The 25,717-nt window shown below is 39.3% G+C and overlaps 1 protein-coding gene and 1 long non-coding RNA gene across 4 annotated transcripts in view; one reads left to right on the forward strand and one right to left on the reverse strand.

Moving 5' to 3' along the window:
* The first annotated feature begins 3,444 nt into the window (after positions 1–3,444).
* LOC124286816 lies at positions 3,445–4,532 on the forward strand. Its single transcript, XR_006901125.1, has 3 exons — positions 3,445–3,461; positions 3,742–3,916; positions 4,158–4,532. It is a non-coding gene; the product is annotated as an uncharacterized LOC124286816 (long non-coding RNA).
* A 7,489-nt stretch (positions 4,533–12,021) lies between these two features.
* LOC124286812 overlaps positions 12,022–25,717 on the reverse strand; it is a 39,384-nt gene continuing 25,688 nt past the window's right edge. For 2 of the 3 annotated variants that reach the window (XM_046723247.1, XM_046723246.1), the window contains exons 5-14: positions 25,465–25,610; positions 25,153–25,305; positions 22,400–22,506; positions 20,460–20,606; positions 19,668–19,732; positions 19,328–19,461; positions 18,767–19,109; positions 18,155–18,406; positions 14,173–14,337; positions 12,022–13,909 (exon numbers count right to left, since the gene is read on the reverse strand). In XM_046723247.1, the coding sequence (XP_046579203.1) occupies positions 14,176–14,337; positions 18,155–18,406; positions 18,767–19,109; positions 19,328–19,461; positions 19,668–19,732; positions 20,460–20,606; positions 22,400–22,506; positions 25,153–25,305; positions 25,465–25,610 (1,509 nt within the window). In that variant the 3' untranslated portion in view covers positions 12,022–13,909; positions 14,173–14,175. The remainder of the gene's footprint in view (positions 13,910–14,172; positions 14,338–18,154; positions 18,407–18,766; positions 19,110–19,327; positions 19,462–19,667; positions 19,733–20,459; positions 20,607–22,399; positions 22,507–25,152; positions 25,306–25,464; positions 25,611–25,717) is intronic. The other variant, XM_046723248.1, reaches the window with a different exon arrangement.

Below are 25,717 nucleotides of genomic sequence, written 5' to 3' on the forward strand. Positions count from 1 at the left end.
TCCGAGTTGTCGGCAGCGGTCTTCTTCAGTCTTTTGCAGTACATATCCAAGATATCCAGTCTCGTTTTCTCTTGCTGACTATGTACATGAACCCGCCAACAACCAGGTAACGACTGCAGCGAGCTGTAGGCATGAATTTCTGATCGAGCTGTGCATTTGCATTTTCGAAATCGAATGTGAATCCATTGGCCATTCCATAGATATTTATACCAAAGATATGAACAGTGTTCAATATTGGCACTCTGCTAAGTGTTATTGTAAACTTTTCAATCAGTTGGAGGTGATATGCGACGAGTTCACCTCATCAAAACATCTAGAGTAGATTATCTGCAACGCTAATTAAGCCTAATCAGAACCCAACCTTCAAAGGAAACCGCAGGTCGACGTCCTGAGACTAGTGAAAAATCGAAAGGTCGGCGTCCTGAGACGACACCGGGCAGGTGTAGGTCATAACCATCACTTGCACTCCAGAAATAAACGGATCACGTCACAATTCTGTGCTCACAGTTTCCTTCTCTATTCAAGGTAAGCAGCTCACTTATCGATGTATACGCAGTGTTTTGTTATATGCAACAGACCCGTGAAGATCCGGGGTAGAATAGGTCTTCAGCAACCCATGTGCTTGCCATAAAAAGGCGACTATCTTGTCGTAAGAGGCGACTAACGGGATCGGGTGGTCAGTTTCGCTGACTTGGTTGACACATGTCATCGGTTCCCAATTGCGCAGATCGATGCTCATGCTGTTGATCACTGGATTGTCTGGTCCAGACTCGATTATTTACAGACCGCCGCCATATAGCTGGAATATTGCTGAGTGCGGCGTAAAACTAAACTCACTCACTCACTTATATGCAACACTGCTGTTGTTATTGATTTTATTATAATGTAACATGAGCTTTACTTTAAACAGTGTGTACACGGTGTATTTCCACTACTTAAATCAGTATATACAATGTTTATATGAGTTATGTAAAACTGTTAAACTATATAATTTCAGAGACAAATAGTACTTTTAAGAAAGTAATTATTATTGCTCCCTTTGCGACTGGAATGTTAAGACATGGAGTTGTCTCCTTCGTTACTAGCGACGCATCTAAAAATGATTACCACCCTTTAGAATAAATGTAATGCGTCATATTTGTAGTGTACATATTGTAATGTAGATATTGTAATGTGTTGTTTTATCACGTCGTTAATAGGCAATGTTAAACTATACACTAGGTGCAGCGTATCAAGCAAATTACCTTTTGCATTTGTAAACCTAGAGTTAATTGAGATATTTTGTGGATCATTGCTTTAAGTAGCCCTCGGCCACATTCATAATCTCTTTCCACTACCTGCCCCTTTGTCTACATTGTAGCATTATTTTTCTGTTCTCATGTATAATTAATTTATTGCACATGTGTTTTCATTGTGTCAGTTTATTGTCAATAAGAAAACACGTGACACCGTACTTATTGTAAAATATATTTAAGCCATTACCGTAATAATTCTAAAACATTGAATGTTTAAAATTATTTACTTTGTATGAATATCTTAGATTATCAAACTTCCGTTTCATTTATGTTATATCTTGCAAGAATATTTTATAGAATCTTATCTATTGTTCTGTAACAACCATCACTTGCACTCCAGAAATAAACGGATCGTCACAATTCTGTGCTCACGGTTTCCTTTCTATTCAAGGTTCCCAACAATACCATTCCCATTTTAAAGTGAGGTCTCTACTTCTTAACAAGGAAGAGGCCTCACAAAATTATCAACCAGACGAAAGTCGTGTATTAAGACCAGTAACGTCACGATTTCAATACCTCTCGCCGTGATCAATCAATCCACCCATTGTGCTCATTGTGCTGTTCTACTCATTATTCCTTGCTCATCCTCCTGGCTTCGTATATGTAGATCAATCAGGCTTCATTGTTTAACCTTATCTGTAAACATCCATCCGTCATCAAATTAACCCAGTGTATGAAATAAGCCAAAACCCAGTCAGACATTAGGGCTAGTAACTCTGAAATGTTACCCTCCCAAATGAATTTAACCAGAACAGACACCAAGATACGGTAAATTTATTCAGATGTATGGAACATGTAAAACAAATTACCGGACCATCGGCTAGCTGTAAATGTAGACCGTTCGTCAGAACTCTAGCCCGTGTAGGGGCCGTCGGACGGGCCTTATTTCATACACTGATTAACCTTGTATAAACATCCATTATCCACATGTATATAACCTTCCTAGTTCACATTTCTGCACATCATAATATTATCAACATTGAAAAATAAACGTTTCCAAATACATAGAATGAGCTCTCTTGTTTCCTTTATCAACTCTGTAATACTAACTGAGAAGCTGACACGTTAGTCGCTCTATCAATTCCTAGGTTGATGTCAATTTGCGGCAAAACAGTAGGCAGCCCGTTGAGGGAGCACAACTTGAGGACCAAACGTCCAGCGATGTGTCCATGTGTCAGTCACGCCTTGCGTGGTGTGGACAGCATTTGAGGTTCCCAACATGAGCTTCGGACAACAGACTGTTGTCGTATATCAGTCCATGTTGGACGTTCACTGCTATGATGGACGTACACGAGTCTACAGGCGCCCAGGACAACGTCTTCTGTTTGAGGATGGAAGTGAAATGGAAGTGAAATGGTACACTCAAGGGAGAACACAACACATCTTGGCAGTTTGAATGGCGTACACTACCATTATGTTTACCGTTTGTGCAAATGCAGGATAATATCCGCCCAAATATGGCATGGGTCTTCTACTGACGCCATAATTCCATGTGAAGAGTCGCGTCCCTTGACTCCCTTCTAGGTTTTGCAAAACTGAATTATCTCGAGCTTGAAACTTATCATTTACTGGTTAGCATGAGTACTATAGCATGTTTCTCTTGAGGTTGATTTTTGGCTCTATAATTATACACCAGTTATTATCGTCAATTACTGTAACTAATAGCATCTATGCCTGTGTTGAAACACCCGAGTGAGTACTAATCACAGCTTCGTTCACCTTGAATGTTTGATTAGCTAAGATGGCTACTCCACGGATTTGTGTCCAATGAAACTTTTCTTAAAGGCAACATTTAAAAATCCTTGTTTAAGGACGGACTAAGGAATCGGAGGAGTTCCATTTTCATTAAAAAGTATGTAAAGCACATGAAATAGTATTGGCTTACTGACTTATAACGATAATTGCATTGTAAAAATCTCCCTCCTATCACCCTACTCACTGTACTACTAGCAGGTATTATTTAGACAGGATTTAGCATTATTTATGGTTTGTTCATTTAATTCAATTATATTTGATTCATTAAAAATTTAGTTATCGTCAATTAATATAATTATTAAAGCAACATACTGGTGAGTTTAAATCACATTTGGTTATGAATATTAAAAGTAGTACGTATGTTCACATATTTGTTTGTAAAGCCGATATGTTATCAAATATTTGGCTCCGGTAACTATGTTCATCTATTAAATTCATTACAATTATAAATTTGATTATATGTTTGTGGTACATGTATTCGATTGAAGTACGAATCCATAACAGGGGCTATGTTTTATAGAGGTAATCACGCTTGAAAGGAGTTTTAGATTTTGTAAATATCCTATATTAGGAATAAACATTGCATTTAGCGAGCCTTGACGAATTACATAAACAGTGACTATTCCGAATACATGATATTGGCCATCGCTAGATACAATATACATTCCTAATACAGCAAGTTTTCGCACAGGGGTTTTCAATGCTGATGCAAATTCTGGAACTGAACTCTTACCGGAGAGCCCAAGACTACTGCCAGGAACCAGACAAGAGATGTGTGATGAGAACATACTTGAGAGCAAGATACCCGTACATGGATTATAAGACGTACAGCATGCATCTGTCGGGGATGTCAGAAAATTACATAAGTATGTCTGTCAAACTGTTCTTAATATTTTTAGAAACACCTACTAATGTATATTTGTGATACTCAATCATAGTGTATGTTATATGGTGTTATATGTGATATATGAATCATGTGTAATGTTTTCAATCATGATATATACATCAGTTATGTTAGTAAGTCGTCATGACTTTCAATAATTTTTTCAGATCAGTACAGTGTGTTCATCGCGCCCCACTTTTTTCTTATTCTCCCCGATGTTTCAGAACTGATTTCCATTCTTCAAAGTCAGCTCCCCGCCAAGTTCGAGGATCTAACACCCCGGCCTTCCACCCATTCTTGTGACAGTTGTGGCAGGACATCAGCAGAGTGCAAGAAATGCACAGGATGTCGCCTTGTGTTCTACTGTGACCGGGTATGTCAGAGGAAGGCATGGCCTGTGCACAAACATATCTGCAGGCGTACTTGAAGTCATTAGGACAAATATGAAACGGCCTATAGAGCTATAGGGATTATGTGTGAGTTGCCACACTCAGCAATATTCCAGCTATATATTGCGGCGGCCTGTAGATAATCGAGCCTGGACCAGACAATCCAGGGATCTACGCAATTGGTATACGATGACATGTGTCAACCCAGTCAGCGAGCCTGACCACCCGATCCCGTTAGTCGCCTCTTACGACAAACATGGGTTACTGAAGATCAATTCTAACCCTGACCTTCACGGGTTTGGGATTATGAGAAACAACAATATTTCATGTCATCAAACAAAGCAAGTTTTGTTAACTGGCACATGATGTTATCAACAGAATTCAAGCCACATGTTCCTTGTATAAATTCTGAGTAATTAGAGAACAATGCTTGTTATCTTACCACACACATAAATGTCGTTTCCTGATTGGCTGAGCGCTCTTCTACTATTTTCAATGTATCCCGCTTACATTTTCTTTGTACTCCGTTAATCTCATTTGATACTTCGTGGTAGTAATTCTTTATCTCGAATAACATTGAATCACGTGTATGATGTACGGTAATTACCGATGTTTTGCGAAAGCAAATCGATGGAAGGGAGATAACTCTAAATTTGTTTTTCTTGTCTTGTCGTCTGGTACCCCATACTATGATCCGATACCCGTGTTTCAAACAGTTCAAAATTAGCATTGAGGTGTTTGGTAAGATAAGTACGTTGTTCTCTGGTCCCTCGGGACCCGTGGGTTGATGTACCCTCGATGTTTCTTTATGTTCCCTAAGCCCGAGGGTACATAAGCCCATGTCAACCTCGTGACCAGTGAACAACTTATATTGTCTTCGGTAAAATTAAACCTTCCTTACATCGTTGTAAAAACTAACATATGGTATATATTGTAAATTATTCTGCACAAATCCGAATGATCAAACACATATTTGAAAACCGAAAAATCAAACACGTGAATGTTTGGATGTATTTTTATACTACGATTTTCAATTTGTGTCTTATTGCAACCATTCTGTAGACAACTTTGTAATTGCGATTTGTTCAGGTAAATGGCATACTTTTCATAGTGTAAATAGAGGCCTTTATGAAAACTCTTAAAAGAAATATCATATGAGTACAGAGTACACTGAATGATTCCGACATTCCCATAAGCATCTTTTGATTAATCCCTGTCAACAATACCAGGGCTACCAGAGCTCTAAGATCATCGCATCTACTATACTTTAACATAGTATTGCCATAGTACAGTAGTCATAGCGCTCAGATAGCATTGTGCAACAGTGTCAGGTAGTGGCTTCAATTCATGAAAGGCAAATGTTTACCCCGAACAAATACAGTGGGAATACACTATGAAAGCTGTTAACTACAGCGCTATAAACACTGATTGTGTTGTGAAACTACTACATTTGACCTCAATAACACTTCAGTGTATCACCAACTATGTTTTCATTTTGTTAAACTATTAACAATTTACATCTGATAGTGATATGATCATAATCATTTCATTTCGTAAATTTAATGTAAACTGAAGGGCTAAAGAAACGTTACCACTTTAAAATTGAACTTGCCAAAAAACTCCATCACATCACATGAAAACACATCGCCCAAACGCAACAGTGAGTTTTCCACGTGGAAATTAGCCATGCAATACATGCTTTTCACCATTTTGTCCAAATGTGGTGTGTATGTCTTTCACGAAAAGCGAAAATATTAAATGCCAAACGGGTATAACACCAATGGAAACAGGTTGTCATTCTATTTAAAAACCATCACAAGAATGGCTCGATTAACTTTGCGAGAACGAAAACGGGCGATCGAAACGGGGAGCCTCCCGCACCCGCGTTGCAAGAACGCTTGGTTGTCATCGCGTCACCGTCACCAAACTCATACAGTGATACCGTCAGACAGGACTGACCTCAGACAGGCCACCATCAGGCAGACCCCAGGGGGTCACAACAACGCTCCAGGGGGGACCAGTATCTGTGCACGCTGCATCTCAGAAAACGCTTTCTGACGGTGACGTCATCAGCGGCGCATGGCTTGGGTTACCGTGTAAGCCGATACACAGTAGCCTAACAACTGTTCCTGGCTTACAGACCTTTCCGGGGACAGTCGTTGACAACGGAGATAAGATGGGCCCCGAACGGTTTGACGTTGGCAGCGGCATGAGTGGTAGACTAACAACTAGTCTCTGAAATGAACATATTTTACAGAAAAAAGGCTCATCGTGAAAAAAATAACATGAAAAAATAAAAAAGATTCTTGAGACTTTCTTCATATTGAAGCTGTGGAAATCTATACTTGCCACATTTTCTAGATTTGCGTGGAACTTTCTTGGATATATTTGCTTCAGGATCTGTATGACAGACTACATGAGTGGCAGAGTGTGCTATTCTCGAATGAAAGCCGATTCTATCTGTTTATTTTGTGATATGGATATATCTGTTGTGGCTATTTCACAATAGTTTTTTTTTATCTATGGTAGCGTTTCTTTAGCCCGTCAGTGTATTTCTTGCGACAATTCTGGAAGTGATCAATTAATCCATATATGAGTATTGTATGTTTGTATCAAGCTGATGAACATGGACGAACACCTGTATATTCGTGCTCCTTTTACCAACGTTTCAAAGACTCCCGCTCTTTAGCTGTTCAAGGCTACAACATTCGAGGCTTTATGCTAGACACGTGGAGGAAAATTCCAAATTTAACGCATCAGTGACAAAAATTGTGTGTGATGCAATTCGATATTTGGTCTTGTACCGTATGCCGTAATACGATTTTCAGGTGAACAATAGACTAGCCTTTGCATGTGTTTATGACGGCTGCCACCAGTGGGACGGGATACAGTCACAATTTCGCGAACACCTGGTATCATTGCCAACTGATAATGATTCTTGAACATACGCTATTAAGAGCAATTTCTTATGTAGCGAGTGTTTTGTCGCTTTACAGGAGATATTCAGTGAAATGTAATTATGTTTTTAAATCATTTATAAAACATATTAAAACAAATATTTTGAGTGGGAAATTATCAATATTATTAGTAAAATATCCAAAACCCCTACTCATATTCGTGAAAATCATTCCTGAACAGGTCTTTGTACTTAGAAATCAGAAGAAATGCTACTTGGTACTTTGTGTATCCATTTGATGAATAAGTACACTCATACAAATTCAGGAATATAAGTAAGTTGCAGAAGTGAGTATTAACAGAAGCGACAAAAATCTTTCCACATCCATAAGAAATGTCCGCCAAAAGCAGAGTCGATTGTACAATTGTGACTATATCATGTGCAGATTTTTGTTTCAACAGCATTACAGCTGTATGGTGTCTGTAAACAAATGTCGTCTGAACCAGACAATCCAGTGATTGTCACCATGAGATGTCTACCATAAAATTCTAAAACTAAAACATTTTAACTATACTCGACAATACAATATCTTACAGTATCAATACAGTATCTTAATACTGTTACAGTGACTAATTCAGGACAGCCATCGTCCAAATATTTAAAAAGACCAAAAACTATGTAGCCAAGCCATGTGGGACTTAATTGTAATTATTCAATCTGCAATCTTAATTCTTATCACTACCACAGTGTACATTGTCTTGTCGGTCACCCTGAACCGCTCTGTCTTTGTCATTAATTATTTTATATGACATTTATTGCCTTAATTGGTCATCCCCCTTGGCCGTGTCTGTGATGAATTTTGTTGCACTGTAAATTGTCATACTGTAGGTTTGTTTACTGCTATGAGTACTATCAAACTGTATATAAATATTTATACTATGTAATGGATTTTGTTGGACTGTAAGTTGTTTTACTGTATGTTTAGTGCTATGAGTATCACCTTACTATCAAACTGTATATAAATATTTATACTATCAAATATCTTACCAAGTGTTACCTTGTTTGTTGCTACAGATTATACCTTAATCCCCCTTTGTTAACTAATTGGTCATGGCCTGGTGGAGCCAGACTCTAAACAATAGATGTGGGGAATGTGAGGTGTCCCCCTGCCATCACATCAACTGGTCAAGGAAGTGCCCTTGCTTTTCTACCTGTCCATTGTTGAGTCGTCGCCTGTCCATTGTTGTCAAAAATATATATATATATGCTCACATCTATATTGTGAAGGGGTACGAGTCCGGTATTCCGACTGCTTGTGTAGGGACGACCGCGAGCAGGATAATGCCGCTTGTAGGAAATGCTTTGGGGCTGAGCTGGAACTCCGCTCACCTCGGTCTCAAATAATAGTAACACGTGTACTCCAGAAGAGTCATCATTATCGTTATCTAAGACCCACTTAATCAGAAAAATCCTTAGACAACCTCATGAGGCACACATTTTGTGTATTCACCATGGTCTTTACCAGGTTATAGAATAACTCTGGACCTATTATGTTCACTTTGTATCCAAAGTATATGTTGAGACCATACCTTTTTTAAACACCTATTATGTATTAATATGTTTATTTCAGGTCTAATTTCATGCAGTGCTATTCGTCATGACCATGTAATTAAATTTCTTTTGGGACAAACGTCTTAAGGTCCCGGGGAAATTGTTAACGAGCTAAAATTAAGCAAATATATAAAAAATATAATTGACTATTTCAGCTTTATTGTAAATACTTAGTTTTTGATCGTATAAATATAATATTAAATTCTTTTGGGTACAAACATTTACTCACTCTATACATTTGGTGTATCATACGCAGTGATCGCATTTAAGCGAACATGTCACTGTATAGAAAATCTATGACTGCACTGCGGTGCAATAAAATGTGAAAAGTCAGTTACGCTATTGTGCATAGGTAACTCTTACCTCCGGTCGTCGCTGTCTATACAATGGACATAGCTAGGCCTTTAAAACACAGATGTTTTATGTGTGTTATGCTAGCTGATCATTTTGAATTGAAACAGTGAGCGTGGCAAATCACTGTGTTCCGGGTAGTATAAAGGGAGGGCAGGTGGTTCAGGCTCATAACGCCGACCTTTCCACCAAACTTTACGGTTGAGTGAAATATAAAGGTCGACGTCCTGAGACTAGATTCGTTTTGCCAATTAATAATGGATTACGAGGACAATGCAGGATCAAAGAGTTGTTAGAGGAGGATAATCCGGATTATGCGGATGAGAGCGCACCTAATGAGTAGATGACATCAGTTGACAGATTTTAGCATTTTTAATAAATACAAGTACATCGTAAATTCCTATAGCATACATTTTTTCACAACTTTTAACCTAAATGCAATAAGTGGGATGCTGAATCAGCAAACTGCCTCACGGACAGTGTTCCTTGTTCAAGCTGGGGACAAATGTCATCCAGTCGTTGCTGCAAATCCCTGTATCTCCTCTTCTTGGACGGACGCTTCTGGCCAGCCGCATACCGAACCAACTTGTTTTCGGTGTTGGTCTGTTCTCGTGACAGCAACGACACAATCTCTAAAATGTTTGGATGAGCCTTGCCGACGTATTTCTTCAGGCGTGAATGCCACCCTTCTAGGTGGTTGTTTGTTCTTGGCCCATCTGTGTTGTGGTGGTTCCATTGCGTCATGTGCAGATCTCCCTCCACCCAGAAGTTGGTCATGTTGTCTCCGAGTTGTCGGCAGCGGTCTTCTTCAGTCTTTTGCAGTACATATCCAAGATATCCAGTCTCGTTTTCTCTTGCTGACTATGTACATGAACCCGCCAACAACCAGGTAACGACTGCAGCGAGCTGTAGGCATGAATTTCTGATCGAGCTGTGCATTTGCATTTTCGAAATCGAATGTGAATCCATTGGCCATTCCATAGATATTTATACCAAAGATATGAACAGTGTTCAATATTGGCACTCTGCTAAGTGTTATTGTAAACTTTTCAATCAGTTGGAGGTGATATGTGCGACGAGTTCACCTCATCAAAACATCTAGAGTAGATTATCTGCAACGCTAATTAAGCCTAATCAGAACCCAACCTTCAAAGGAAACCGCAGGTCGACGTCCTGAGACTAGTGAAAAATCGAAAGGTCGGCGTCCTGAGACGACACCGGGCAGGTGTAGGTCATAACCATCACTTGCACTCCAGAAATAAACGGATCACGTCACAATTCTGTGCTCACAGTTTCCTTCTCTATTCAAGGTAAGCAGCTCACTTATCGATGTATACGTGTGTTTTGTTATATGCAACAGACCCGTGAAGATCCGGGGTAGAATAGGTCTTCAGCAACCCATGTGCTTGCCATAAAAAGGCGACTATCTTGTCGTAAGAGGCGACTAACGGGATCGGGTGGTCAGTTTCGCTGACTTGGTTGACACATGTCATCGGTTCCCAATTGCGCAGATCGATGCTCATGCTGTTGATCACTGGATTGTCTGGTCCAGACTCGATTATTTACAGACCGCCGCCATATAGCTGGAATATTGCTGAGTGCGGCGTAAAACTAAACTCACTCACTCACTTATATGCAACACTGCTGTTGTTATTGATTTTATTATAATGTAACATGAGCTTTACTTTAAACAGTGTGTACACGGTGTATTTCCACTACTTAAATCAGTATATACAATGTTTATATGAGTTATGTAAAACTGTTAAACTATATAATTTCAGAGACAAATAGTACTTTAAGAAAGTAATTATTATTGCTCCCTTTGCGACTGGAATGTTAAGACATGGAGTTGTCTCCCTTCGTTACTAGCGACGCATCTAAAAATGATTACCACCCTTTAGAATAAATGTAATGCGTCATATTTGTAGTGTACATATTGTAATGTAGATATTGTAATGTGTTGTTTTATCACGTCGTTAATAGGCAATGTTAAACTATACACTAGGTGCAGCGTATCAAGCAAATTACCTTTTGCATTTGTAAACCTAGAGTTAATTGAGATATTTTGTGGATCATTGCTTTAAGTAGCCCTCGGCCACATTCATAATCTCTTTCCACTACCTGCCCCTTTGTCTACATTGTAGCATTATTTTTCTGTTCTCATGTATAATTAATTTATTGCACATGTGTTTTCATTGTGTCAGTTTATTGTCAATAAGAAAACACGTGACACCGTACTTATTGTAAAATATATTTAAGCCATTACCGTAATAATTCTAAAACATTGAATGTTTAAAATTATTTACTTTGTATGAATATCTTAGATTATCAAACTTCCGTTTCATTTATGTTATATCTTGCAAGAATATTTTATAGAATCTTATCTATTGTTCTGTAACAACCATCACTTGCACTCCAGAAATAAACGGATCGTCACAATTCTGTGCTCACGGTTTCCTTTCTATTCAAGGTTCCCCAACAATACCATTCCCCATTTTAAAGTGAGGTCTCTACTTCTTAACAAGGAAGAGGCCTCACAAAATTATCAACCAGACGAAAGTCGTGTATTAAGACCAGTAACGTCACGATTTCAATACCTCTCGCCGTGATCAATCAATCCACCCATTGTGCTCATTGTGCTGTTCTACTCATTATTCCTTGCTCATCCTCCTGGCTTCGTATATGTAGATCAATCAGGCTTCATTGTTTAACCTTATCTGTAAACATCCATCCGTCATCAAATTAACCCAGTGTATGAAATAAGCCAAAAACCCAGTCAGACATTAGGGCTAGTAACTCTGAAATGTTACCCTCCCCAAATGAATTTAACCAGAACAGACACCAAGATACGGTAAATTTATTCAGATGTATGGAACATGTAAAACAAATTACCGGACCATCGGCTAGCTGTAAATGTAGACCGTTCGTCAGAACTCTAGCCCGTGTAGGGCCGTCGGACGGGCCTTATTTCATACACTGATTAACCTTGTATAAACATCCATTATCCACATGTATATAACCTTCCTAGTTCACATTTCTGCACATCATAATATTATCAACATTGAAAAATAAACGTTTCCAAATACATAGAATGAGCTCTCTTGTTTCCTTTATCAACTCTGTAATACTAACTGAGAAGCTGACACGTTAGTCGCTCTATCAATTCCTAGGTTGATGTCAATTTGCGGCAAAACAGTAGGCAGCCCGTTGAGGGAGCACAACTTGAGGACCAAACGTCCAGCGATGTGTCCATGTGTCAGTCACGCCTTGCGTGGTGTGGACAGCATTTGAGGTTCCCAACATGAGCTTCGGACAACAGACTGTTGTCGTATATCAGTCCATGTTGGACGTTCACTGCTATGATGGACGTACACGAGTCTACAGGCGCCCAGGACAACGTCTTCTGTTTGAGGATGGAAGTGAAATGGAAGTGAAATGGTACACTCAAGGGAGAACACAACACATCTTGGCAGTTTGAATGGCGTACACTACCATTATGTTTACCGTTTGTGCAAATGCAGGATAATATCCGCCCAAATATGGCATGGGTCTTCTACTGACGCCATAATTCCATGTGAAGAGTCGCGTCCCTTGACTCCCTTCTAGGTTTTGCAAAACTGAATTATCTCGAGCTTGAAACTTATCATTTACTGGTTAGCATGAGTACTATAGCATGTTTCTCTTGAGGTTGATTTTTGGCTCTATAATTATACACCAGTTATTATCGTCAATTACTGTAACTAATAGCATCTATGCCTGTGTTGAAACACCCGAGTGAGTACTAATCACAGCTTCGTTCACCTTGAATGTTTGATTAGCTAAGATGGCTACTCCACGGATTTGTGTCCAATGAAACTTTTCTTAAAGGCAACATTTAAAAATCCTTGTTTAAGGACGGACTAAGGAATCGGAGGAGTTCCATTTTCATTAAAAAGTATGTAAAGCACATGAAATAGTATTGGCTTACTGACTTATAACGATAATTGCATTGTAAAAATCTCCCTCCTATCACCCTACTCACTGTACTACTAGCAGGTATTATTTAGACAGGATTTAGCATTATTTATGGTTTGTTCATTTAATTCAATTATATTTGATTCATTAAAAATTTAGTTATCGTCAATTAATATAATTATTAAAGCAACATACTGGTGAGTTTAAATCACATTTGGTTATGAATATTAAAAGTAGTACGTATGTTCACATATTTGTTTGTAAAGCCGATATGTTATCATATTACTGAAGATAGCCCAAAGGGCAGTCAATGTATTATCATGTTCGTTTAATTTCGGAGAGCAAAGATGATGCTTAATGGACCTTACACCTAAAAAGAACAATGTTACAGTTAAGTCATAAAATTCGAGGTGAAACATGCTAACAAAATTAAGGTCACATAACGCAACCAACCATCCTCTTTTAGGATACGGTTTGTGGTTAGTGATGACCCCCTATTTGTTTAAGGACATCAATGTCAATATTGTTGTGATCATGACATTGATCCGTTTGAACTGCGTAAAGTATGTACAAGAGTTTCTTGATGTCAAAGTGTTGCTGACGCTGATTATACACAACCAGTATCACATAATGTCATGTCCTTGACGAAACAAGCGTATTTGGATATATTTGCCATTGCTATATATAGCTTAGAAATGCTCTTTCCAGAGATGAATCTGTATGTGTCCTTGTGATATTGTTAGACTGTCTCTGGTTGGCAGCAACTCCAGGGGATCTGAAACATCAAATTTATCGTTATAATTCATCAAACTACATGTAGAACAAGAACGATGACTTCAGCTTTCCAGTAGTATATCGAGCAATATTCAACCAGCTTGGTATCTACGATCATGTGATTCATGAAGAAAAGGTAAACCTGTGGTCAGAATGATACAATTCACTCAACTTAATGTGAGATATCTGAAAAGGGTTTTGTAGTTTCTATTAACATACAATTCCGGCATTTTTAAAATTAATACGTCATCAATCATTCCTTACCTGCTACATCAGCTGGCACATATCAGGTCTGGTCGGTTCTGGTTTTCCCTGAAAAGGATATCTTCCTCTCAAGACGGTCCTCAATATCCACCTCTTGTTCTCAGATTGATGTTGTGTAATACGATGGGAGTTCAATTCCAGGATCTTCACCAGCAAATCGTATCCCTGTAATATTGCCGTCATTTAGAACTATGAATCAGATAGTGATTAAGTACTATCAGAACAGAATCATCCATGTCCTTTATGGTTTCTCATATCAAATCTCAACCAGCAAGAGTGTCAGCGGGCAAATAAGCAAACAAACATAAATAAAGAATATATTTAACTACATGTAATTAAGTAAATACTTTAAGAAATTTAAAATTAAGAATATATTATCTTAAAAGTATTTTGTTTTGTTTTGGAAACGAATTTTTAAGAAATATAGCTGAGGAAGCTTCGAGTTGACCTGTATTTTGGTCAGAGTATTAATGTGATAATTTTCAATAGCTTTGGGAAAATAGAGATATCAAAATCTTTTATCCCATGTCGGAAGGAAAGTTCATAGAGAGGAAAATTGGGAAACACATTAGAGGCAACACTACACTATGAAAAGATTCCCTTCCCTATGTCATCGTCAAGAGAAGGGCGGCAACGTCTGAGCCTGGCAAAGAGAGCCGTGATAAAGAGAAGATGAAAGGCAAGCGAAAGACGAATGGCACGTTGTTTGTTTAGTTTTAAGTATTTTCAAGGAAAAAAAATCAACATTCCATTATCACAGACCTTTGAAATGAAGAGAGTAACAGTTTGCTGACTTCCAAAACGTGTGGCATATAACACCAACAACATGTCTCATGATTGCCTGGCTCTGTTTGAAGCTGATGCAGAAAAGTATAATTGTGACAAAAGAGGAAACCCCATCTGGGAGAACACTTCAGAGTACCACCACTACTGCTACTAATGACAATGATATGGATCCTTATACTGCGATAAACTCCACACCAAAGTGTGGTCAGAGCGCTGAAAGAGTTCATAGATATATTATTATCCCGGATAACCAATTTTGAAAGCTACCGATATCACCCACCATCAATGAAGACAAGATGTGTTCCATCAGCTCAATCAGTTCGAGATGCCGTGCTTATGGACACCACACCAAGAATGTGACAGTGACTTGGTATACTGTATTATTACGCTGGGTCATATGGAGCTGGGAAAGTGTATCCTCTTCCATCAGGACAATGTAGCAATGCACTCATCAGTCACTTCCATGGCTACAATCCTCTGGTGTGCCCTTGACCTCTTTCACCGTCCACGTATTCACCTTATGTACCTGCAGTAAACTTCAATCTAATCCCAGTGATGTCGGACGCTCCAGCTTGAACCCAGGACTTGAACGGAAGGACTTTGGCGAAACTCTGACAAAATCCCTCAGCATCTTTGGCAAATTTGCCACAACGTTGATAGGTATTTGATGTGCCACGCGCATTTAGGGAGCAAAGATATATTTTGGGAGGGATTAAGGGATTAATTTCTCAAATTATTATGAAACCCCTGCTTTAGAGGGTCAAACTTGCAAAACTGGGAAAATATACCGTACCCCCTTGCAGACAGTATTATACTTACATGTTGAGAGTATTTTAACCCATAACTTCTTCCATTAAACATTGACCTGACCTTGAAATAGACCCAAGGAGACAGCTCCTAGGTTACTTTATGTTCAAACCATTAAGACTGGAGTGTCAGCGGACCTCTGAGTGATGTATGACAGTCGTCCAGGACATGCAACAAAATTTAATCAAAGCAGAAAGTCAGGCCTCAACTCTGCTGACTAGGACTCAAGGTGAACGGATCCTCACTTCACGCTCACATATATATTCTTTATATATTCTTTATTTATCTTCCGCTGGGAGAGTACAAGTACAAGTTGCAAAAGGTAATATTTCCAACACAGTCACATTGTCATGTGACATAGAGTCTCTCAGAAAGCTGGCTGCACTGCTTAGTGCTGTGTGACTTCTCTGCACATCAGATGAATGTATCTTACAGCCACACTGGTAAATGTTCTTTGGTCTCCTGCATTCAGTCCATACTGCGGTCTGCATGATAGAAGACACAACATCATCTCAATGTCTGACAAGTTGTGGAACCATACAGTTGTGGAAGTCCACAGGGCCAATATTGATCAGTTCACCCCACAGCTGATCTCTCACCGAGAGTAAGTTATCACACTGCACGACAGCATGAACACATGGATCACTATATATCCGTCCACACTTATCACACCGGTACACAGTATCTTTGATGTCTTTGATGCTGGAACATAATGGACTTGGACGAGGTTCGGTAACTAAATCAAATTAAAAGACGTTGATAAATTTACTGGAGGCTGGTCGGTCCCTCAGGAGATAGCGTTCACCTGGTCTTGTCTTTTTCTTTGTGGAGTACGTTTTCCAGTTTGAATGACAAGGTTATATAGACAGCTCAGGTGATGCATTAATGTTCTCCCTCCAAACCTCTGATGCTCATATATATACTAATCCATCATTTCCACCTGATTTTTCATTTTTTAGCTTCTTGCACACTGTCTCAACTTCATTATGACAGGGATCAGATGTTGCACAGTTTCCTTATCTCAGAAACCTGACTTTCGATGTTGCTTTTAAAACTTTCATCAAAATGAGGCTTATCTGATGACTGGAAGACAGTTTCAAAGTGAGAAGCCCATTTTTCAAGCACATCATCAGGGTTGCTGTATGTGACCCCTTCTACTTGAATTGGTGTGATCACCTTGTCACCGGACCCTTTCAACCTTCGGTTCACCAGGTGCCAGAAAGCTTTTTGATTCAGTTCAGATGATTTCTCAAGGTCACTCATCCATTAATATATCACATTATTTGCAGCCTGTCGCATCTCTCTCCTATTTTTGTCTTTATTCATCTTGTACTCCTTGAATGATATGTGTTGCATGCCTCTGGGACGTCCCGCTTGCTTCCACCTTGTTCTTGCCATAGTCATGCTCCTGTGGGAGACCTTTACGCAATCTGTCCAGTAGGGCTTTAGATGTTTCTGGAACCGTTTCAGAGGAAGTGTATAAGTAGCAGCATTTATCAAACAGGCGACAATTGTCTCGTAGTATAGGTTTAGTCCCTCTTCACCACAATTAACATCACAGGATATGTGACACAGCAATGTATAATCACGGATGATATCACGACACCATGGAGTTTGACGCCTCGTCCTCTGAGGCTTTTGTCAACCACAGAGAAGTAAAACAGTGCTTAGTACTTGTTCCTGTCCTGTTCTCTTTTTTGTAGGTATGCTGAAGAACACTTTTGAACCCTCGACTATCCAAATCTTCCTAAACACAAGATCAAATGGAAAGCTGTCTCGTCTGTAGACAAAAACTATCCATGTCAACCCCTCATCAGAAATATCCTTTTTCCAGACCACCTGGCTCTGGAAACGTACTCCACAAAGAAAAAGACAAGACCAGGTGAACGCTATCTCCTGAGGGACCGACCAGCCTCCAGTAAATTTATCAACGTCTTTTAATTTGAGTTTGTTTACCAGTTCACCTACCTTGACTCCATCATCTTAGAAAATCTGCCCTTGGAAAGTGAGATCAACACCCACATAAGCATAACATCCACTACCTGTACAAGACAGACGCAGAGAGTGTTGGAGAACAGCAAGCTGACACCCGTAACCAGTCCCATCTACACAAATTTACCTTACATGCATCATAACCACAATGCTGTATTGTAGTTACACTTGGACACTGACCCCTAGACAGGAAAACCCGACTCGTATCCTGAGGCGCTTCCTCGGATAAGCTGAAGTGACAGAGTCACTGACACTGAAGTTCATTTCCCCAAGATAGTAACTGTTCACTCAAATCAAATGACTGCTTCACTACATGCATCTACTTATCTATTCTTTGTACACCTACACATGGTACAGTTCTATCTAAACATATATTTTTCAGCAATGTTGTGTTTACCTGTGTCAGATTGGCACAGAAGGCAGCGTCCATTTCCTGGTAATCACCTAAACGTACATAGAAAGGTGCGAGTTCACAAATGGTTAATTTCTGTTGTTTGACAAGTTCTTCAGCTTTGTCAAAGTCGAAAAACTCCAGAAACAATGTTGGCATATTTTCTTGCATCTTTAAGCCTTTCAGGTGAAATCTGTTGTTGGCTCTTTGTGAGGGTTTGGCCAGATTAGAAACTCCGAGTCTGAGAAGTTGTGGCACCTTGAAATAAAATTATATGGAATCAACACGATTAAATCAAACTATCAAATGCTTCTGCTTTGCAACAAAAACATTATGGAGTCCAATTCAATCAATTCCTCGGGTACAATTATGAGTAGGAACTTTTAACTATTTAGTGTAACAGTACAGAACACTAAGATCCATGTTCGTGAAAATATGTTATATTGTGACCAAATACATAAACACTTCATTGAGACGATATGTATGATCATGAGAGTATTTTCACAAGGATACATTCAAAGACTTCTTTTAAAACATTTTCACATGATTAAGCTGGAATTGTTCCTCAAGATATCTCCTTCACCTTTAGGATGAGCTTCACAGGATGGAAATACTCACCCCAAATGATTCACGCATATTTTTGAAGAGGTACCACAGGAGCCACTGGAGCTGCTCAACAGCATTCGGTGCTTCAATAGTGTCAGTAGGCTGAAAAGGCCACACTTGTGTGATATACGTGTCAATGATAGACTCTCCATATTTTGAAGGAGGGAAATCAGGGAGATCAGAAGCCGAATCCAGCTCAACTTTCTTCCAGGGTAACACGCCTTCACCAACTGTTGTATTCACGTCCTTGACAAGACGAGCGTCTACTTTTCCTCTCTTCCTGGACAGTGTGATCTTGCTGGAGTTGATTGAGATGCCACACGATACACGTAATATTTTTCTAAAGCTTGGCTTCCTGAAATCAGTGTTTACCAATGAGCGTTTACAAGTACACTTTATAAATTCTAGCTTTAGATCATTAAAATATATTTTAATTAAACACTGCAAAATATTCACATTGCATAAGCATTTTGTAGCATGTTGATATGACTGTGGCTCCATCTTCCTTTATTTACTTCTATCTTTATGCTTTATGTTGGCATTGACAGTCATTTGTTTGCAAATCACCCTTACCCACGCTGGGTGTTGATCAGCACTACCAAATTTGGATCTCCCCTGGCATGTTCCACCGTGAACTTTCCTTCTTTGAGGCACTCGGGATCAGTTGTGATGGTCACCCTGTAGTGGTCCATGTACTCAACAATGGTCTGTAACAAATAAAACACTATTGTCTTATATGTTCAGATTATTTTATACTGTCGAGCTTGACATATTTGTTTTGAAATTAATCTTAGCCCTTCTCAGATTTAGAGATATTCTAGTACACATTTCCAAACAATATTATGGTTAAAACATTAAGTTGAATATGATAAATGAAAGATTGAAAGTTAAGGTAGTGAAACACTTGACTTACACGTTGTTTGGAAGAAGGGATTTGGGTGTTTGTTGATTGTACATCTGCCGTTGACATTTCCATTGCTATATGAACAAAAAGTATTTAGGACATGTATTTCAATTCCATTGGAGGTGTGGCATATCTCTCAGCATCAGTGCCATTCACGGGAAATATTTCATTCACATAAGAAATACTTCGGGTATATGCTGCACAACAGTAGTCCGATATGTCATTGTTATGTGGTGGTTGCGTTTCCAAAAGATGTGTTGTCTATGGCAGCAAATGATGAAAACGCTGAAATATAGAATGTTAGGTCCACATATTCACGGAGAATGTGATTAGAGTTACCACTCGTGGTTGAAGGAAGCAAACAGGACGTTAGGCCAGTTTCGTGACAGTTCCTGAACTCAGAAGATTGGCTATACCTATAAAAGGGTGGGCCGTGGTTAAAGAGAATCCGCGAAGAGAATCCGTGAAGAACGAATTGGTGTCCTATCGAAAAACAACAAAATTCCAACACCAATCCAACGTCAAATACGGAGATAGGACTGATTCAAAACATTCATACAACTTACTGGACAGTGAGTGATGAACACATGAGGGGACCTCTTATTCACACACACACACACACGCACACACCACCATCACCACCACTTGCCCCTGATAAAACGTCTACTTTTGTAAATTCATAGTCTATAATATAATGAAGTTGTACCTTCACGTAATCACCCAAAATGGTGTTGAATATAAAACTATTCTAAAATTATTTAAACCACGCAAATGGTAAGTGTTCTAAATTTAAATGCTTACTTTTACTGATTCCCTTAATTCTTGTCATGACATGTTCTCTTGCCTCCATGTCAAATGCTGACGGCTTTGCAATGACTCGTCCTGCTAAGTCACCAACTATACATGGCTTGAGCAACTTGTGAAGAGCATCCGACACTGCATCTGTTCCTTGAGCATATCATGTGGTAATTTTGCAATATCTGAAACCATCTTGCCTATAGCCAAGATTATTATGCAAGCATATTTTTCCGGCTACCTGATTGGTCTAGAGGCGGTCACGTGATCGTCGACAGAAAATCATATTGACTCCAACCCAGGTCCGACCAAAAGTCATATTGACCTGAGTTACTATGACGTCCAGCTATGACGTCATTCACGTCAAGCTATGACGTCATTCTATTGTTAACATGTCACAGCATTGTTGACATAACGTTTGTGGTTTGTAGTGAAAATAAAATTACTTTTTTGGACTAAATGGACATGTTTTGGATTTTAGAAGCTTTTTTCGGTAATTACATAATAAAACAATTATAGACTGGCGAAATTCGGTCATTGCCTGTTTCTATGGACCTGCGAAAAGCAATATTGACCTCGTACCTCGTCATCGGTCAATATTGTTTTTCGCTGGACCATAAAAACAGGTATTGTCCTCATCATCAGTCTATAATTGTATAATATATTGTCAAGAATAACTCACCTTAGAATAAATACATATGTTCACTGAATTCATGCAGAGACAATAAGAATATCGGTGATGAGTTATGAAGATGTTATGGAGTGTAAAGGCAATATATGAACGGACATTAAATATATGTAGTTCAACATGCCCTTCTTCTCAAGTAATCTGCGGTGTTAGTTTATCAAAAGTGATGTGAATAAGGAATCAACTGTTTAATAATCTGGTTAGGGAGCTTGTTGGAGGGTCATATTTCACCCACTGTTTAAAATCATACAAGTACCAATCACAGGGCTTTTTCTTCGTTTACAACACATTTTACCATCCGTATCTCGCGAAATTTTATATCTCTTCATAACATTTGACTCAAAATTAATATTGTTTAGCATAATCACGCAAATCTTGAATATCAAATAAGATAAATCTCTCAAATACAGCAGGTTCAGTTCGTTAACATTTTGTAATCCAATGTTTTACGTTTCAATAAACAATAATCTAAGTACAAGTCTTTTAGAAACAGTCGCAAAGAGGCAAAAATATCATTCCAAAATACGTTTATTCCTATTTCAGTTCATAAAATATGCGAAACATTCGAAAAACCGTTCGCTGCCTTTGATGGGAAATGACAAATGTGGAGCGATTTCGCAACGCAACATGTTGCTGTCCATGTCACATGGTAAACATCCTGATGGTGTTGTGACACATGACAACGATGGCTAATTGACAACAAGGGTTCTTTAAGTAAGGCCTACGAGCTGTCGTTGTTGGTATGAACCTGAGATTCTCACAGGCTGACTTATGTCAGCAGGTGGTTTGAAAATCGGTGTAAACAACTTACTTACTTTCATGCCACATGTGTGTGTCAATCTTTATTTCTTCAATAACATTTTAAATTCTCCCCTCTTCAAATCCTCAACTTCTCACGATATCAAACACTCTGGTCCTTATCATGATTGTAAAATTCCATGACAATTATATTTTATGTCACTTTATTTGAAGAGACCCGTGAAGATCCGAGTCAGAATTGGTCTTCCGCAACCCATGCTTGTAAGAGGCGACTAACGGGATCGGGTGGACAGACTTGCTGACTTGGTTGACACATGTCACGTAGATCTATGCTCATGCTGTTGATCACTGGATCGCCTGGTCCCTACTCTGTTATTCACAGACCGCCGCCATATAGCTGGAATATTGCTGGGTGCGGCGTTAACAACTAACGAACCATCTTTGTTTGAAGCAAGGGAACTGTTCACCCTTGGTATGTGAGCACTGCAGTAAAACATACCATCATGGAGGATTGTGAGCTCGGAGAGTTCCCTTTCTTCACGACCAACTTTCCAGATGAGATATATCATTCCAACCCCAACGTAGGATCCGGAATCAGGGAGACTCCTGGTGAATGTAAGCAGATGGAAAGCAATGGTAAAACTATGACAGGGAGACTCCTGGTGAATGTAAGCAGATGGAAAGCAATGGTATTACTATGACAGGGAGACTCCTGGTGAATGTAAGCAGATGGAAAGCAATGGCAATACTATGACAGGGAAACTTCTCGTGAATGTAATCAAATGGAAAGCAATGATAATACTATGACACGGAGACTCCTGGTGAATGTAAGCAGATGGAAAGCAATGGTAATACTATGACAGGGAGACTCCTGGTGAATGTAAGCAGATGGAAAAGCAATGGTAATACTATGACAGGGAGACTCCTGGTGAATGTAATCAGATGGAAAGCAATGGTAATACTATGACAGGGAAACTTCTCGTGAATGTAAGCAGATGGAAAGCAATGATAATACTATGACAGGGAGACTCCTGGTGAATGTAAGCAGATGGAAAGCAATGGCAATACTATGACAGGGAAACTTCTCGTGAATGTAAGCAGATGGAAAGCAATGGCAATACTATGACAGGGAGACTCCTGGTGAATGTAAGCGGATGGAGAGAAATGGTAATACTATGACAGGGAGACTCCTGGTGAATGTAAGCAGATGGAAAGCAATGGTAATACTATGACAGGGAGACTCCTGGTGAATGTAAGCAGATGAAAGCAATGATAATACTATGACAGGGAGACTCCTGGTGAATTTAAGCAGATCGAAAGCAATAGTAATACTATGACAGGGAGACTCCTGGTGAATGTAAGCAGATGGAAAGCAATGGTAATACTATGTCAGGGAGACTCCTGGTGAATGTAATCAGATGGAAAGCAATGGTAATACTATGACAGGGAGACTCCTGGTGAATGTAACCAGACGGAAAGCAATGGTAATACTATGACAGGGAGACTCCTTGTGAATGTAATCAGATGGAAAGCAATGGTAATACTATGACAGGGAGACTCCTGGTGAATGTAAGCAGATGGAAAGCAATGGTAATACTATGACAGGGAAGCTCCTGGTGAATGTAAGCAGATGGAAAGCAATGGTAATACTATGACAGGGAGACTCCTGGTGAATGTAAGCAGATGGAGAGAAATGGTAATACTATGACAGGGAGACTCCTGGTGAATGTAAGCAGATGAAAAGCAACGGTAATACTATGACAGGGAGACTCCTGGTGAATGTAAGCAGATGGAAAAGCAATGGTAATACTATGACAGGGAGACTCCTGGTGAATGTAATCAGATGGAAAGCAATGGTAATACTATGACAGGGAAACTTCTCGTGAATGTAAGCAGATGGAAAGCAATGATAATACTATGACAGGGAGACTCCTGGTGAATGTAAGCAGATGGAAAGCAATGGCAATACTATGACAGGGAAACTTCTCGTGAATGTAAGCAGATGGAAAGCAATGGCAATACTATGACAGGGAGACTCCTGGTGAATGTAAGCGGATGGAGAGAAATGGTAATACTATGACAGGGAGACTCCTGGTGAATGTAAGCAGATGGAAAGCAATGGTAATACTATGACAGGGAGACTCCTGGTGAATGTAAGCAGATGAAAGCAATGATAATACTATGACAGGGAGACTCCTGGTGAATTTAAGCAGATCGAAAGCAATGGTAATACTATGACAGGGAGACTCCTGGTGAATGTAATCAGATGAAAAGCAATGATAATACTATGACAGGGAGACTCCTGGTGAATGTAAGCGGATGGAGAGAAATGGTAATACTATGTCAGGGAGACTCCTGGTGAATGTAATCAGATGGAAAGCAATGGTAATACTATGACAGGGAGACTCCTGGTGAATGTAACCAGACGGAAAGCAATGGTAATACTATGACAGGGAGACTCCTTGTGAATGTAATCAGATGGAAAGCAATGGTAATACTATGACAGGGAGACTCCTGGTGAATGTAAGCAGATGGAAAGCAATGGTAATACTATGACAGGGAAGCTCCTGGTGAATGTAAGCAGATGGAAAGCAATGGTAATACTATGACAGGGAGACTCCTGGTGAATGTAAGCAGATGGAGAGAAATGGTAATACTATGACAGGGAGACTCCTGGTGAATGTAATCAGATGAAAAGCAATGATAATACTATGACAGGGAGACTCCTGGTGAATGTAAGCGGATGGAGAGAAATGGTAATACTATGACAGGGAGACTCCTGGTGAATGTAAGCAGATGAAAAGCAACGGTAATACTATGACAGGGAGACTCCTGGTGAATGTAAGCAGATGGAAAGCAATGGTAATACTATGACAGGGAGACTCCTGGTGAATGTGTGCAGTTTGAAAGCAATGGTAATACTATGACAGGGAGACTCCTGGTGAATGTAAGCAGATGGAAAGCAATGGTAATACCATGACAGGGAGACTCCTGGTGATGGAAAGCATTGCATATAGTAATACATCTTTGACGGGAGCAAGCGTATAGTTGGACCTGTTGCAGTTAAATAAAGAGACAACTTCGTCAGTATTCAGAACGTTTAAATGCATAAAATGATTTTGATACGTTTTGCAAGGCACCAAATTCGTCAGGTTACGTATTACAATTTAAATATTTAGTATCTGCTAAATGGGTCAATTGTCACAAAATGAATCAAGTTGGTGATAACATTTTGTATTTTGTTATACTCACTCGTGCCCAAGAGATAGTTCTTCTGCTAGGTGAAATCCAAAAACTGTTGGATACATCAACACAGGAATATCAAAGCAAGACTGTAAGAACTCCATCACTGAAGATGCACGTTGGTGCCAGTGGAAGATCTGTGTACCAACGATGCCGTCAGGTCTAAATAAAAGAAAGTGGTAAATGGTTACACCATAAGCTATATGTATTTTAATCTTAAATCCCTGATGTCCAATTTATCATTTAAATACCAGGAAGAATAACAAAAAGAAACATTATGAAAATACATAAGCGAAAATAGTATTGCCCATATGATCTCACCTTTTAAGTCTATCCCTGCAGTATATCAACACCGGTATGAGACCCAGCCAGTCACCTATGTTGGAGGTGTCTATGAAGTCAAAATGAAGATTTTCGGGCAAGCCTGTCTCACAAAGTACAGTTGCCTCTCCTTGCCAGAGGTGGACCTAACACCGAGAGGGTCAATGCTAATGGTTAATACATCAATACCATTATGTGGACAATATAGGTGACACCCAGCTGTGTTGTAAAACGTTTTCTATACTTCTGAGCA

The sequence above is a fragment of the Haliotis rubra genome, unplaced genomic scaffold, assembly GCF_003918875.1.
Source record: "Haliotis rubra isolate DU_JTF1 unplaced genomic scaffold, ASM391887v1 Scf391, whole genome shotgun sequence".
NCBI lineage: Eukaryota > Metazoa > Mollusca > Gastropoda > Lepetellida > Haliotidae > Haliotis > Haliotis rubra.